This window comes from Littorina saxatilis, linkage group LG5 (assembly GCF_037325665.1).
Source record: "Littorina saxatilis isolate snail1 linkage group LG5, US_GU_Lsax_2.0, whole genome shotgun sequence".
In the NCBI taxonomy this organism is placed as follows: domain Eukaryota; kingdom Metazoa; phylum Mollusca; class Gastropoda; order Littorinimorpha; family Littorinidae; genus Littorina; species Littorina saxatilis.
In genome coordinates this window covers 52,501,581-52,514,546 of record NC_090249.1, presented here as the reverse complement: position 1 = coordinate 52,514,546, position 12,966 = coordinate 52,501,581, and the positions used below count along the sequence as shown (strand labels likewise).

General features: G+C 42.2%; 1 protein-coding gene across 10 annotated transcripts in view; it reads left to right on the top strand.

Moving 5' to 3' along the window:
- The window catches only part of LOC138967419 (ELAV-like protein 1), a 41,403-nt gene that overhangs the window by 1,653 nt on the left and 26,784 nt on the right, over positions 1–12,966 (top strand). For 2 of the 10 annotated variants that reach the window (XM_070339967.1, XM_070339964.1), the window contains exons 1-2: positions 1,401–2,287; positions 7,648–7,885. In XM_070339967.1, the coding sequence (XP_070196068.1) occupies positions 2,237–2,287; positions 7,648–7,885 (289 nt within the window). In that variant the 5' untranslated portion in view covers positions 1,401–2,236. Of the gene's footprint in view, positions 1–1,398; positions 2,288–7,647; positions 7,895–12,966 lie in introns of those variants that run through there. The other 8 variants (XM_070339965.1, XM_070339959.1, XM_070339966.1 and 5 more) reach the window with 6 other exon arrangements.

The window sequence follows — 12,966 nt, the reverse complement described above, 5'->3', positions numbered from 1 at the left end:
CTGCATCCTGAATGTAAAATGGTAAGTTATGCTGCATGAACTTCTAAATCACGAGGTCAACAAAAAAAATAGGTGTGGTTACGGTAACATAGCCAAAAAAAATAGGGTAGGAAGGTAGGCAATCACTTTTTGTTTTTTTACTTTTTTTTCTAATGTGTACAAATTAAACCTACTTGACAGGGAAATAAGTGTGCGACTCGGGCGCTTTCGCTTTCATTGCGTTTTCTGCACTCGTTTTCTTGTGTGTGTTTTTTGTTTTTTTGACAAATGTAATAAAAAGTTATAGGGTCGGCCCCTAAAAATAGGGTAGGTCGGGTTACCGTAACCACACCTATTTTTTTTTTTAGGCCTGACTCCAAAGCTAGACTGAAAGTATGAAATATTGTGTTGCCCTTTTTGTGGTCAGTAATTTGATGTATTGTATTTTCTGCACAGTATGCCCAGTTGCTCACATTGTCAGTGGCATATCTGCCCCCACCACCATTATCACCATTTCCATTCAATCAGTACTTCTCTAATCCCCAATCTCTAATCACACCATCCCACTCCATCCTGTTTGTACTTCATTGCAACAGACAGTCAAACCACTTTATGGAAGCAGCTGGAGAGATGAGCTTCTGTAAAAGAGATCTTAACTTAATAATTGGCACTACACTGTACAGTGTCACTAACTGACTGTAAGTAACAATAATTGTAAAGATCTGCAATAAGCTTATTACCGGTCAGTCTGGCTGGACTGTGATTTCTGCCGGGTAAGATTAGCAATGGTAGCAATTGAGAGAATGGTAGCAATTGAGAGAAACATTGCGCGTGTGCAGCAAACACTGGCCAGTACAGTGATGCATCACAGGTATTATGATGTTAATAAGGGGAATCAGGGGGAGTGGTCATGGCTAATACCATAGACCTATATTAGATATAGGTCCCTGCTAATACTCAGCGCGGCAGTGTGGACTGAGTAGACTGAGGGAAAGGTGGGGGAGGTAAGAATGGGCAAGCAATTGGTCATTTACGGGGGTGGTTTTGTTGATTGTGAGGCTTTTCATTTAAGTCGTATCTACTACTTCGTAATTAGCACTTTTAGAAGATTATTTAGCACTCGGTACTTGAATACCAGCCTGTAGCAAAGTCGGTTTCAAGTAGAACGTCAAAAAGGCACACTTATCAGCGAGAGAAAAGTGCCAGAAATGAAGTGGTGAGCAATATATAGGAAACAAGCAAGAGGCGGCATACATCGTAGCTACTGAAGCGGACAGGGGAATGGGGAAAGGGAGGTGGGGGGAGCGGATTGGATTGGCAGCCACCCGACAGCTTGCACGGCCCCAGCGCCGCTCTCTCATTGGCTGCGGAGGCATCAGCATTAATTTTCTCTGGTGCTTGGAGGCCTGATGCTATTTATGTCGGGTTGAGGCAGCAAACGGTCTCAGTCAATGCTCACATTAGCTTCAGTGTTGAAGGGTGTGGGGGTGAAGGACCTTGTCGGTAGTGATCGTGTACAGTGTAACAGCCGACACCAATCAGCCGTTGTCGTGTTCAGACCTTGTGCCAGCTGTTGCCATCGGCATCCCCCGGTCCTCCTGTGTTGAAACCTGTACTTCACAACACAACAACAACGCTTCTACTTCACTTTACAGCATCACCCCATCATTGTGTGTGTATGCCGGCTTCTGCCACGCTTCTGGAAATATAACGTGTTCCAGCCCTTGCTTGAAAAATAAAAGAGGCTAGAAAAAAAGTATTGTCTACTAGGAAGAATATATTCTTCTGAGTGTGTCTACATCGTCGTCACCAAAGGACTTTCAGAATATCTCGGCTGTTTTGTGGATTGTTATTCATTGTTCAGGCCCCTGTGTTTTAACTGAGGTTATTTACAGAACCTTAGAAAAACATTGAACGTTTTAAGTCTCGATGCAGGTATGTACCAAACCATGTGTGCCTGTGAAGAAGGCTAGCTGCTCTTTGTTCCAATCAATGTTTCTTCTCTTTTGTATGCTTCAGTGCTGAATGATTCTGCTGTCCCCCATGATTCAGTCTCAGTCAGTAGCTGTTTTTGCTTGTCAGTGAATGTGAGAAAAGTCAGTAAAAAGAAAATTGGTGTCTGTCAGTACTGCCACTGAAAGGGAAACAGTACAGGAACCCCAAGCCATCTCGATCTCAGTCCTCTGAGGAAGGGCAGCAGGCACTTGTGACGCTGCCAGCTTCAGTCGGTGACAGTGTGAAAACACAGTGTCCTAGAATGGCTCAAAACTGCGGTTTTACTAGCTACCCTATGTGTGCCCCCGTCATGGTGAGTATGAGGACGACAACACTTCAATCTTCATTCACCTCTGTGCAGAGGGTGTTGGGTAGAAGTGGCTCTCCCTCAGTCTCTCATCATGGTGTCACTCATCTTTTTTGAGTTGGTGGCGGGGGTTGCCTCAGTTCCTCTTTGCGTCAGTCCCATACCATCGTCATTAATTTGTGTGTGTCATCTTGACATCATCAGTTTCCTCTCACGGTTGAAGTCTATGCTGCTTAGTCCAACCATGTAATCCCTGCTTTGCATTTATTTGCGTGATTTATCGTTTTTATCACATAAATAAACATGTATCCTCCTGTTGGTGTTTTGTAATCAACTGATTGTTGTTTATTTTTGTGGTTGAAAACTTGTTTGGTTTCTGTTTCACTTATTTTCTTGGTGCAATTTTTTTTAATTCGTTAGAGCTTGTTTGAGCATTTTCTGTAACAAAGTTGGTGTTGGGTCTCATTATTTGGTGGTGTGTGGCGTTTACTCTTAGTCTTATTGCTTTCTCCGCTGTTTTATTTGAGTGATTATTTGTGCATGCCTCCTCACACTTTTTACAAGCCTGCTATAACTTTTTGCTTAATTTAAAAGTATTTCTTTTTTCTTTTTTATTCTTGATGATGATTAGACCATGAGTGCATTCCCTACAAAACTTGATTTTCCCAGTGTCATATTGACCAAACAGAACCAAAACCTATCACCTAGCTCACTGCAGAATCCTGTAGAGCTTTCTCCCTATACTTTCGTTCTATAGTGTAGAAGTAGAACTAAGAAGCCGTGTTGTGTTCCTCGGTCAAGTACTCCCATAGCTAGCACATCACCGTGGCTGCCAGATCAATACAGGCAAGGGAGAGAGGCATGAATCATCCAAGACTGTCTTTGTTCCTCGCTAATACCGTCTAGTGCTTCTGACTTCAGTGCTATTAGTGTTGATAGCGCTTACTGCAAGGCTATTCATTGACCATGATTGTAGTTTCCTTGCCAGCGCTTTGAAAGAAATTGTGATGGATAGTGAGATACGCTTTGATATATATTTTTGTTTTTAATGTGTATTACTATTAGAAATTTTGAAAACCATGGCAAGTTTAGAATAAGAGCGTATGCATTTTACTCATATATTGGTTATATCATGACAGTTGTAACGCTTTTGATCACTTATGTTTAGCCCACTACGTTAAACTTAAAGTGTATTACCTGGCAATTAAAAAGGGCGGAGGTTGTTTTTCAAAGAAAGAAAAACGAAAAGTTGAACATTTTATCCAGCAGGGAATTGAAGTAACCTAACAACTGCACTCTAAATCAAAGTGTTCTAATTTAGAACACTCTAAATGTTGCTAGTTAAGAACACAGAAACTTTTTTTGTGTTCTATATTAGAACGGATTTATACGAATATAGACGAATACTGAACACTTTCTTCACACATCCTGAACGCATTCAAACGTTTTTGTACACATACAGAACACACAAAAGTGTTCAAAAAGTGTCCAGAAAAGTGTTCAGACTGAACACTCCAAAAGCGTAAACCGTTGTTACGACTTTAGAACACTAAAATGCATAGTACATGTGTTCAGCTGTACACTTTGGGAACACTTTAACTTTTTAAGAACATTTTCTGTGTGTTAGATAAGGAAGCGCTGAAGAACAATTCATGATGAATTCATCATAGTTTATTCAAAAACTAAAATGTATTGTGAAAGCGTGTGGACAAGTCATCAACACAGAACACTACAATTCTCACATAAAAAAATATAAAGTGTAAAAATGAGTAGATTTCATGAAACTGAACTATTTTTTAAAAGAGCAAAAAAATAATGCGAAATAATACTAACCCTCCAATAAACAAAACAATGCCATAAACCCTACACCGTGCAGCCCCATCCAAAAAAAAGTGAAAGAAAGAACAGAAATACACAAGAAACATCCTGAATTTACATTTTGTTACTATTGCTCAATAGCTGACTCCACGGATACTAGGCCAGTCAACACAATTAAAAATAGTGAGTACTCTTGATGACATTACCAATATAATTATTATGAGACATCTTCTCCAGCAAAATGTTTTGAAAAGGCTTGTAATGTAAATCATTTCAAATGACATTTGAGAATACCTCAACGTTTTTATTCTACCAACAGCCGACTGCTCATTATAAAAATAACCCCTGATTCAGAAACTTCATCTTGAGCACCCTCTCCATGCGAGCATCTGGTATGTCCTGTTGAAACAAAACAAAACAAGTCGCGTAAGGCGAAAATACAATATTTAGTCAAGTAGCTGTCGAACTCACAGAATGAAACTGAACGCAATGCCATTTTACTCGTAGCATCGTCAGGCCACCGCTCATGGCAAAGGCAGTGAAATTGACAAGAAGAGCGGGGTAGTAGTTGCGCTAAGAAGGATAGCACGCTTTTCTGTACCTCTCTTTGTTTTAACTTTCTGAGCGTGTTTTTAATCCAAACATATCATATCTATATGTTTTTGGAATCAGGAACCGACAAGGAATAAGATGAAAGTGTTTTTAAATTGATTTGGACAATTTAATTTTGATAATAATTTTTATATATTTAATTTTTAGAGCTTGTTTTTAATCCGAATATAACATATTTATATGTTTTTGGAATCAGCAAATGATGGAGAATAAGATAAACGTAAATTTGGATCGTTTTATAAATTTGTAATTTTTTTTACAATTTTCCGATTTTTAATGACCAAAGTCATTAATTAATTTTTAAGCCACCACGCTGAAATGCAATACCGAAGTCCGGGCTTCGTCGAAGATTACTTGACCAAAATTTGAACCAATTTGGTTGAAAAATGAGGGCGTGACAGTGCCGCCTCAACTTTCACGAAAAGCCGGATATGACGTCATCAAAGACATTTATCAAAAAAATGAAAAAAACGTATGGGGATTTCATACCCAGGAACTCTCATGTCAAATTTCATAAAGATCGGTCCAGTAGTTTAGTCTGAATCGCTCTACACACACGCACACACGCACATACACCACGACCCTCGTTTCGATTCCCCCTCGATGTTAAAATATTTAGTCAAAACTTGACTAAATATAAAAAGAGATAACACATAAGTAACAGTCTCACTGAAGGAAGTTTTAAAACTGTGTTGTTTTCGTTCGCGTGAGTGTGCCATAAAATAGGTAAGGTCTACATAATTTCTGAATTATGTTCGTTCGCGTGTTGGTTATAATGTATCTCTTAAATAAATCTAAAAAAATAGTAAGATCATAAACTGAAAAATGTAGGAGCACCATGCTTGCCAAAATAACAAACAAAAGCAAGTCGTTTTCAGCACACTATCTTAAACTTCAAAATGTATGTTAATAACATATCCATTCGAGCTGACAACTGTATACGCAGCACTTTTACAAACATGAAACGATTTTTCGCGCGATACATAAAATGTGTACTTTTTTGTTATAGATTCAGATATGACATTTAGTCAATTGCAAGTTGTCTGAGCAAGAAATTTGACACTGACAATTACCAAGGCACTATTGAATACTAATTAAGTGACACATTAGGACAAAAACAAACAAAATACTAACATCATAAACACGGAGTACACTTTGCCCTTCTGCACGCAAGTTTTCCCTCCCCCTCCATATGACGCAGGGCCTTCAGGAACACGTCATTATTCTGTATAGAAAATTATATATTTATAGAATATGTACATGTTCATTGCATAAACACACACACACGCATACACACATACACACACACACACAAACACACATACTTTACCCAAATCCTCATAAAAGAGAAACCTGATGAACACAAGTGCGTTTAGAAGCGTCAGGCTTATTGGAACACATTAAGGACACATACAAATGTTTCTAAAGTGTTCAGGGCGACACTCAAGTTTCTTACGGAACTACAAATCGTGTGTAAAATTTAAGAACACTTTTGATCCTTTTATGAACACTTCATAACGATTTGTGTACACTTCTGGACATTTTTAAACGTTATATGAACACTAAATTACGTGTAAAATGTTCACAATGATTTGGAGTGTGTTAGCCGATTTTATGAGTCCGTAGAATTATCTGCAGGATTATACGGACGTTGATAGCCCACTCTCTCTGCGTGAATAATTAAGTGGTCATTAACGCATACCTCTCAAAGGGCAGGAGCATAATTACTACAATCTAATGTTTGGACCACCGTGCAGAACATACTTTCCAGTGCAAATGACAGATAATCAGTGAGAGGAAAACGCCGAGTGGCTAACATACGCCCAATGTCATAACAAAATGTTGATGCAGGTTGTTGCCACAAGTGCTGCCCATATATGTGCATTACTAAGAAGGGAAAAAAATTGAAGAAAGTAAAAAGTTAGGATGATGCAAAAAAAAGTACACGGGGAGTTGGGTGTTGTGAGGAAAGACAGAGTTTCAGTGAAGCTATGCCGCCACTGGTTGTGAAGCGAACGTTAAAAAAGTTAAAGGAGAGGGGGGTAGGAAAAGATAAATCTTTCCATTGCGAAACGGTTCAAAGCTAGGGCAACGCGTTTTTAAAATCAGAGCCGAGTTCAGCTTCAACTGTCAGAGAGTGACGTTGGCGACAGTTTACAACCGTTAATGTAAACTCTGTAGCGGTTCTCGAGCAGATTATGACGTTTACTGTGTAAGATAATGACGATACTGAAATTTCATTGGGCTTTTATACATTTCTCCAACGTTTAAGTTAACGCTCAGCATCTTAGTAAGCTTATTGAAAGAAACCAGATTCATGTATAGCATTAGGGTTAGGAGTCAGAAGGTGTAGGGCGTTTGGTTGTTGAAAAGAGGTCTTCTGATCTGTGCATCTGCTGTTTATATAGAAAGATAGTTGAGTGACGTATTTTCATTCTCCATCTGTCAGCCCAGGATTGGGTTGGAGACGAAATCGGGAATAATCTTATCAGAGTGGGTCCCATGACGTGTGTGTAGCATAAAAAAACGAAGACGGTTGAAAGATTCCGTTACTTTCTTTCCTTGTCTGAGACTAGAAGTAGAACTAGACCTTCTCCGCTCGTTTCGTAGAGACACCCCACCCCTTCTTCACAATCAGCTCTAATTTGACGGGTTTTTTTAGAAGCAGATTGTCAGTTCCTTATTTCGTCCATCTCGTAAAACATTTGCAGAACTTGAAGCAGTTAGCCAGTCAGTCCGTATACTTTCTTCCATCTCCTGAAACACTTGTAGAACCAGAAGAAGATTATCAGTCCGTATACTTTCTTCCATCTCCTGAAACACTTGTAGAACCAGAAGAAGATTGTCAGTCAGTCTGTGCTTTTTTCCATCTCTTCAAACACACAAAGTTGAACTCACCTAGTAACCTTCTGTCTCTCTCTCTCTACCTGCAACAGATCACACTGGGCGAAAACAGCATGATGGACCCAACATCTCTCGCTCAGGTGAGCGGGGGTGGTGTGGTGACCAACGGCACCACCTCCCCCGACGTCAGTCTTCAGGACGACGGGACGAGCAAGACGAACCTGATCGTCAACTACCTGCCGCAGACCATGTCGCAGGACGAGATTCGCTCCCTCTTCGCCTCGATCGGGGAGCTCGAGTCTTGCAAGCTGATCCGCGATAAGCCTACAGGTAGGGTTGGTGAGTGAGATCGGTTTTTTAGGGTGGTGGTGATTTTTGTGTGTGTGTACGTCTGTTTGTGTGTTTCTCTCTCTCTCTCTCTCTCTCTCTCTCTCTCTCTCTCTCTCTCTCTCTCTCTCTCTCTCTCTCTCTCTCTCTCTCTCTCTCTCTCTCTCTCTCTCTCTCTCTCTCTCTCTCTCTCTCTGCGTCCCTTTGTGTGTGTTTGGTTGTTGTATATAGACTATAGTTGTTGTTATATTTTAGTTAACAAATTGCAATGCATTTATGTTATTAGTCTTGAATGTATTAATATATATCTGTACCCCATTTTCTTTGCAACCCTATTCCATCCCTTTCCAAGCACAAAGTATCCCTCTTGTTGCACGCTCCCTCCCCTCAACCCACTTGGTCCAATTCAATGGAAATCCATGAGCTTTAACATTCTCTCCCAAAGACATTCGTGTATGTGCTGTTACTTAAAACAGTCCTTTATTCAATAGTCCTTGCAAAGTGTTTTCAAGTTTCTTGGAGCAACATTCCTACAGTGAGGAAAGTAGCTGCAGTATAAGTAATTAAAGTGTACTACAACCGAGAGTAAGCCTGTTCTCTAGAATGTTCTACTTTGTGTACAGCTTTAGTGTAACAAGCAGATAAATTGCTACCACTTCTCTCCCAAGCTAGTCTGCACGGGCTGATCAAATAAAGTGTCTCAGCCATTAGTAAAGGTGATGAAAATAAGTATCCACTCGACTCAAGTCTTAAAAGATCCGATCGTCTTCTAACGGCTCCTAATCGTATTAGACAAACCTTGACCGTAATGACTAATGGTAAGACGTCGTAATAGCAAGAAGAAGTTACTCGCCGCAGGCAAGACGGTAAACCTCCAGCGATTTCCCCCGTTTCCGCACAGATGTAACATGTTGTGAGAAAGGTAGCGTCCCTCACCTGAGATCACATCAAATCCGGGTGGGGGGGTGGTTCGGAGCGGGTGTTGGGGAGGGAGAGAGGGGGGAGGGGTTCCTTTAGTTTCTTTCAAAAGGCCAGACGTAACTTTGTTCCAGTTGACTGCATCCTCACATGCTCCTGTCGCGTTTGTCTCGTACCCGTCCCATTGTTAAGCGGGTACCCCCGCCGAACGGAGTTTTCCCTCCTTTTTCCTTTTTTTCCACGAGGACAGCTGGCCCAACACCTAAAGATCAGCGTGGTAGCTCGGTGTGGCAGCTGCCGGCAATATTGTTCTGACTTCTACACTCAGTGTACACACCCCCGTGGCGTACGGGTAGAAATGCGGCGGCTGTTTGATGTGTTGTGCAAAGGGGGTGGGGATCATATTTTGGCGGAAAGCATAAGACTGTCGAGCATTCCACGACGGCTCGGTTGGTGGTGGCAGTGGATGTATACTGGCATGCCAAAGCATGCACAAAACGACGCAATTAATTCGCTTGCATGCTCGATGGAAAATGCATTTTCAAAATGTTTAGCGTAGGCGAACGGTTACATTGTCTTAAGAATGATGTGAATCGGTCCCGAGTGCATGGTGGTTTTGTCTGCGTCGTGTTCAGTTAGTAATGAGTGCATGCACGAACAGACAGACAGACAAATGTATGCCCGTGTATAGCACATACACAAAATCTGACACACACTGACAAAGACTGATAGATAAAGAGATCAGTATCATCGGCCACATTGCTTATTTCAGCTGGTACAAATCTTGTTCAATCTCCTAGCCGAGCGCTTTCAGTGTTTCACAGTTTGTTCCAGCATAGATCTAATATAGGTCCCTGGTTCCAGTAACAGCAATTTAACGTTATCCGGACACCGACAGATTCACGCGAGAAAGCTGCCACCGAAAAGAGTTGCTTCGTCCTGACAGGGTATCCTCCCCGGCAAGCTTTATGCTCGAGTTTACGGTGCACGCACCTGTCTTTTAAATAGGAAACGTGGCTGTTATGATGAAACGGAGACAGGTGCGCTCATCAGTTTGGAATTCCGTCTAACACTTAGCTGGCTTCCGTGACCGGTTAGCAGCCTAATTTTCACCTGACTGCGACCTCCTGGAACCCTGTGGAAGTCTGCTTTTCACCCAGGTTGTGTGGTTCCGAGCCGCATAGTATTGTATTTATAATGCGTTGTTTTGAAACGTTTGTAACTTGGAGGTCTGACTGTGTTAAAGGTGTCAAGAGGATTGATGCCAGGCGTCTATTTTCGTGGAGTGTGAAATTAAATTTCCTGCAAGGTTTGCCCGCAAGGATGCTGTAGCATCATGCATGAGCATACGTTTCGACTTTTACTTGACTGCATTAATCAAATATAACTGCTTTGAAAGACAGGGATTGAACAACTTCAACAAGTTCAAGGGGGTGTGGTGGCGTGTAAAGCAAATGGTGGAACAAAAAGGCATTGCGGTCCACAGTTTCACGTCACGCCAAGACATGAACGTTTCGTTTGAAATCGAACTATTTAAATCAGGTTTTTTTATGGAGATGCTTGTTGATAATTAGAATTGTAAACGTCCAAAATGTGCTCCCCCCCGCACACACACCCGTAACTATCCCATCTTTATCTGTATGTGAAGACTCCCACTGTCTGCGGTTTCTCTACCTCCCTGGCCCCCCTTCCAGTTAACGGTACCAGATCAATACGTGGCTTGTCCATTATGGGAATTGGTTACACAAGGATTGAACGCCCCAGTTCTGAAAATATCGCCCGCCACACAGCACAACACTGAGCACAGCACACAGCTCTTTCCCCCTCACACTCTCAGGCCATGCTGCCTGCCTTGCTTCCCGGCCTCGCTTCTTCCCTTTGAGTTTTCCACTCCACATCATTGATCGGAATGTAGCCCAGACACGGTGCTAACCCGGAGACAAGAATTATTGGACACTGCCTGCCAGTGCCGTCACTAGACACTGCCACAGAGAGAGAGAGAGAGATTTTACGAGGGAGTCAGACGGGTCTTTTTTCTGAAATTCTGGTAGGAGACAGGCTCGGATCCATTGTCAAATTCTGTGTGTGTGTGTGTGTGTGGGGGGGGGGGGGGGGGGTATAGATCGAAGTTAGTCTGTAGTCTGGTATAACAGAGACAGAGAGGAAATACTTTGCTGAACAAAGGAAGTCAGATTCTACATTTTGATCATCCCTTTCCTTGTACATCCATGCGATATTCTTGTCACACCTCAGTTCCTTCCTTCCTTCCTTTCTTCCATCCAGGGGGAGGGAGAGATAGAGGGAGGGAGGGAGAGATAGAGGGAGGGAGGGAGGGAGAGATAGAGGGAAGGAGGGAGAGAGAGAGGGAGGGAGGGAGAGACTCGGGCTGGTGCTGTCAGGGAGATTATTTCACGGTAAGAACACCGACCTGACGAGCGCAGGGCTGACCCAGGAGAGATGAAGACTGTACGAATTAGTGCCAGACTTTTCTGAGAGAGACAAATGAGTTTCAGGTCTGACCAGAAACGATCGAACGGAATGTTTGCCCCTCGAGAGAACTAAGCGTAAGACTGAGCGTTAGCTCGAAGATTGACAGACAAGGTATAGAGATTGAGGTATTTTTCTTCTTCCTCATGCATCTCATCACGAAATGTCAATTTATTTTGAGCCAAAATGCAAATAGAGAGCTCGAGTTGATTACATGTGCACGGGAGTGGGGAGCGAGGGTAGGGGTGTGTATGTTCTCTTGAAGACATGAAATGGTGTTGGGAGTGAAAAATGACATGTTATGACGTATGTTTTCTGGAAATTCAAAGCAGTGGCGATAAGTGAAAGCACTAACTGTATTTTGGTGGGTTTTTCAGTTGTTGTTTTTTTTGAGGGGGGGGGGGGGGCGGTAATTACTGATACAATGATGGAAATGCAAGTTGTTAGTATTTATTTTATTTTGTATGAGGTTGATGTGGTTATGAAAATTAAGCTAGAAACCACTCCGTGTGTTTGCTATTTGTGCGATGTATGGAAAGAGCTGTTAGCATCGCAAGGAAAATATTTCCGCTCCCCTCCCTTTTTAGAGAGCCATGGCAATGAGACGGCTCACATTTCTGTTTATTGGAGCTTTTCTTCGCGTGTGTCTCATTTTCAGGCGCACGAAGGGGAAAGAAAGCTGGTTGTTTGTAATTTTTCTCTTGGGTATTTTACACTGTTGGCATGGCAACAGACCTAGTTGAGAGACTGCATTGTATTCCTTGGCAGAAATTGTGTAGCGTGCAATGCCCTCCAGCGTAAAATTCAATACACAAAAACTTTTGTTGGCGGCAGATGTTTCACTATCTTTGCAATTTGCAGGTCATTTATTTCGAAAGATAACAATGCGTCCTTCTTCATTATCCCCCCCCCCCCCTCCCCCCAACAACAACAACAACAAAACAAAAGAAAAGTCGCTTGCAGCGATATATAAACATTTAGTTAATCTGTCCGCCTAAAACTAAAAGATTTACACTAAAAAAAATAATAGTTTTAAGACACCGAGACTACTCAGGTTCGCTAGACTAAACCCGAAGACTGAGACGGGTCCAGCTTGAATCATTTGGTATTTACTACTTGTTACTAACTTTTTGTTCGCATACGTCGACTGCAAAGTCAGGCCTTTGATCTTTCCTTTGGTCAATCAGTGTTGGAATTTCACTTATTCAAAATGAAACAAAGGACCAAGTTTCTGTTCAGGACAGCAACCATCGGTTCTCTTAAAAATCGCTTTTGTAAAGACAAAGAAAAGTGGGAGAGTTGTACCATCACGTTAACTTCATACCCCACACATTAAGTACAAAGAAAATGGTAGGGTAAGCAGAGGCAGAGTAGGCTCAGTCATGAGTATAAAGGCGCGGATGCTTTGTCGGCCATCTGTGCTACTCTCGCCGACATGTCATTGTCAGGGCGGGCAGATGGACAAAGATCGGTAGAAGTAACAGCTGGGACAGTCATCAGTTGATCTGAGCTTGCGACTCTCCCCCCTTCTCGACCCCCTTATAATGTTATCCCCACCGCTGCCAGGTGCCAGTCTAGCAAACGCAGAATGCCCGGAGCTCGTTTGGCCCCCGAAGGCGGTACACCGGCGACTATACCTACCTCCCGTAATTACAAGTGACAGTGGCGCGTGCGCTGGG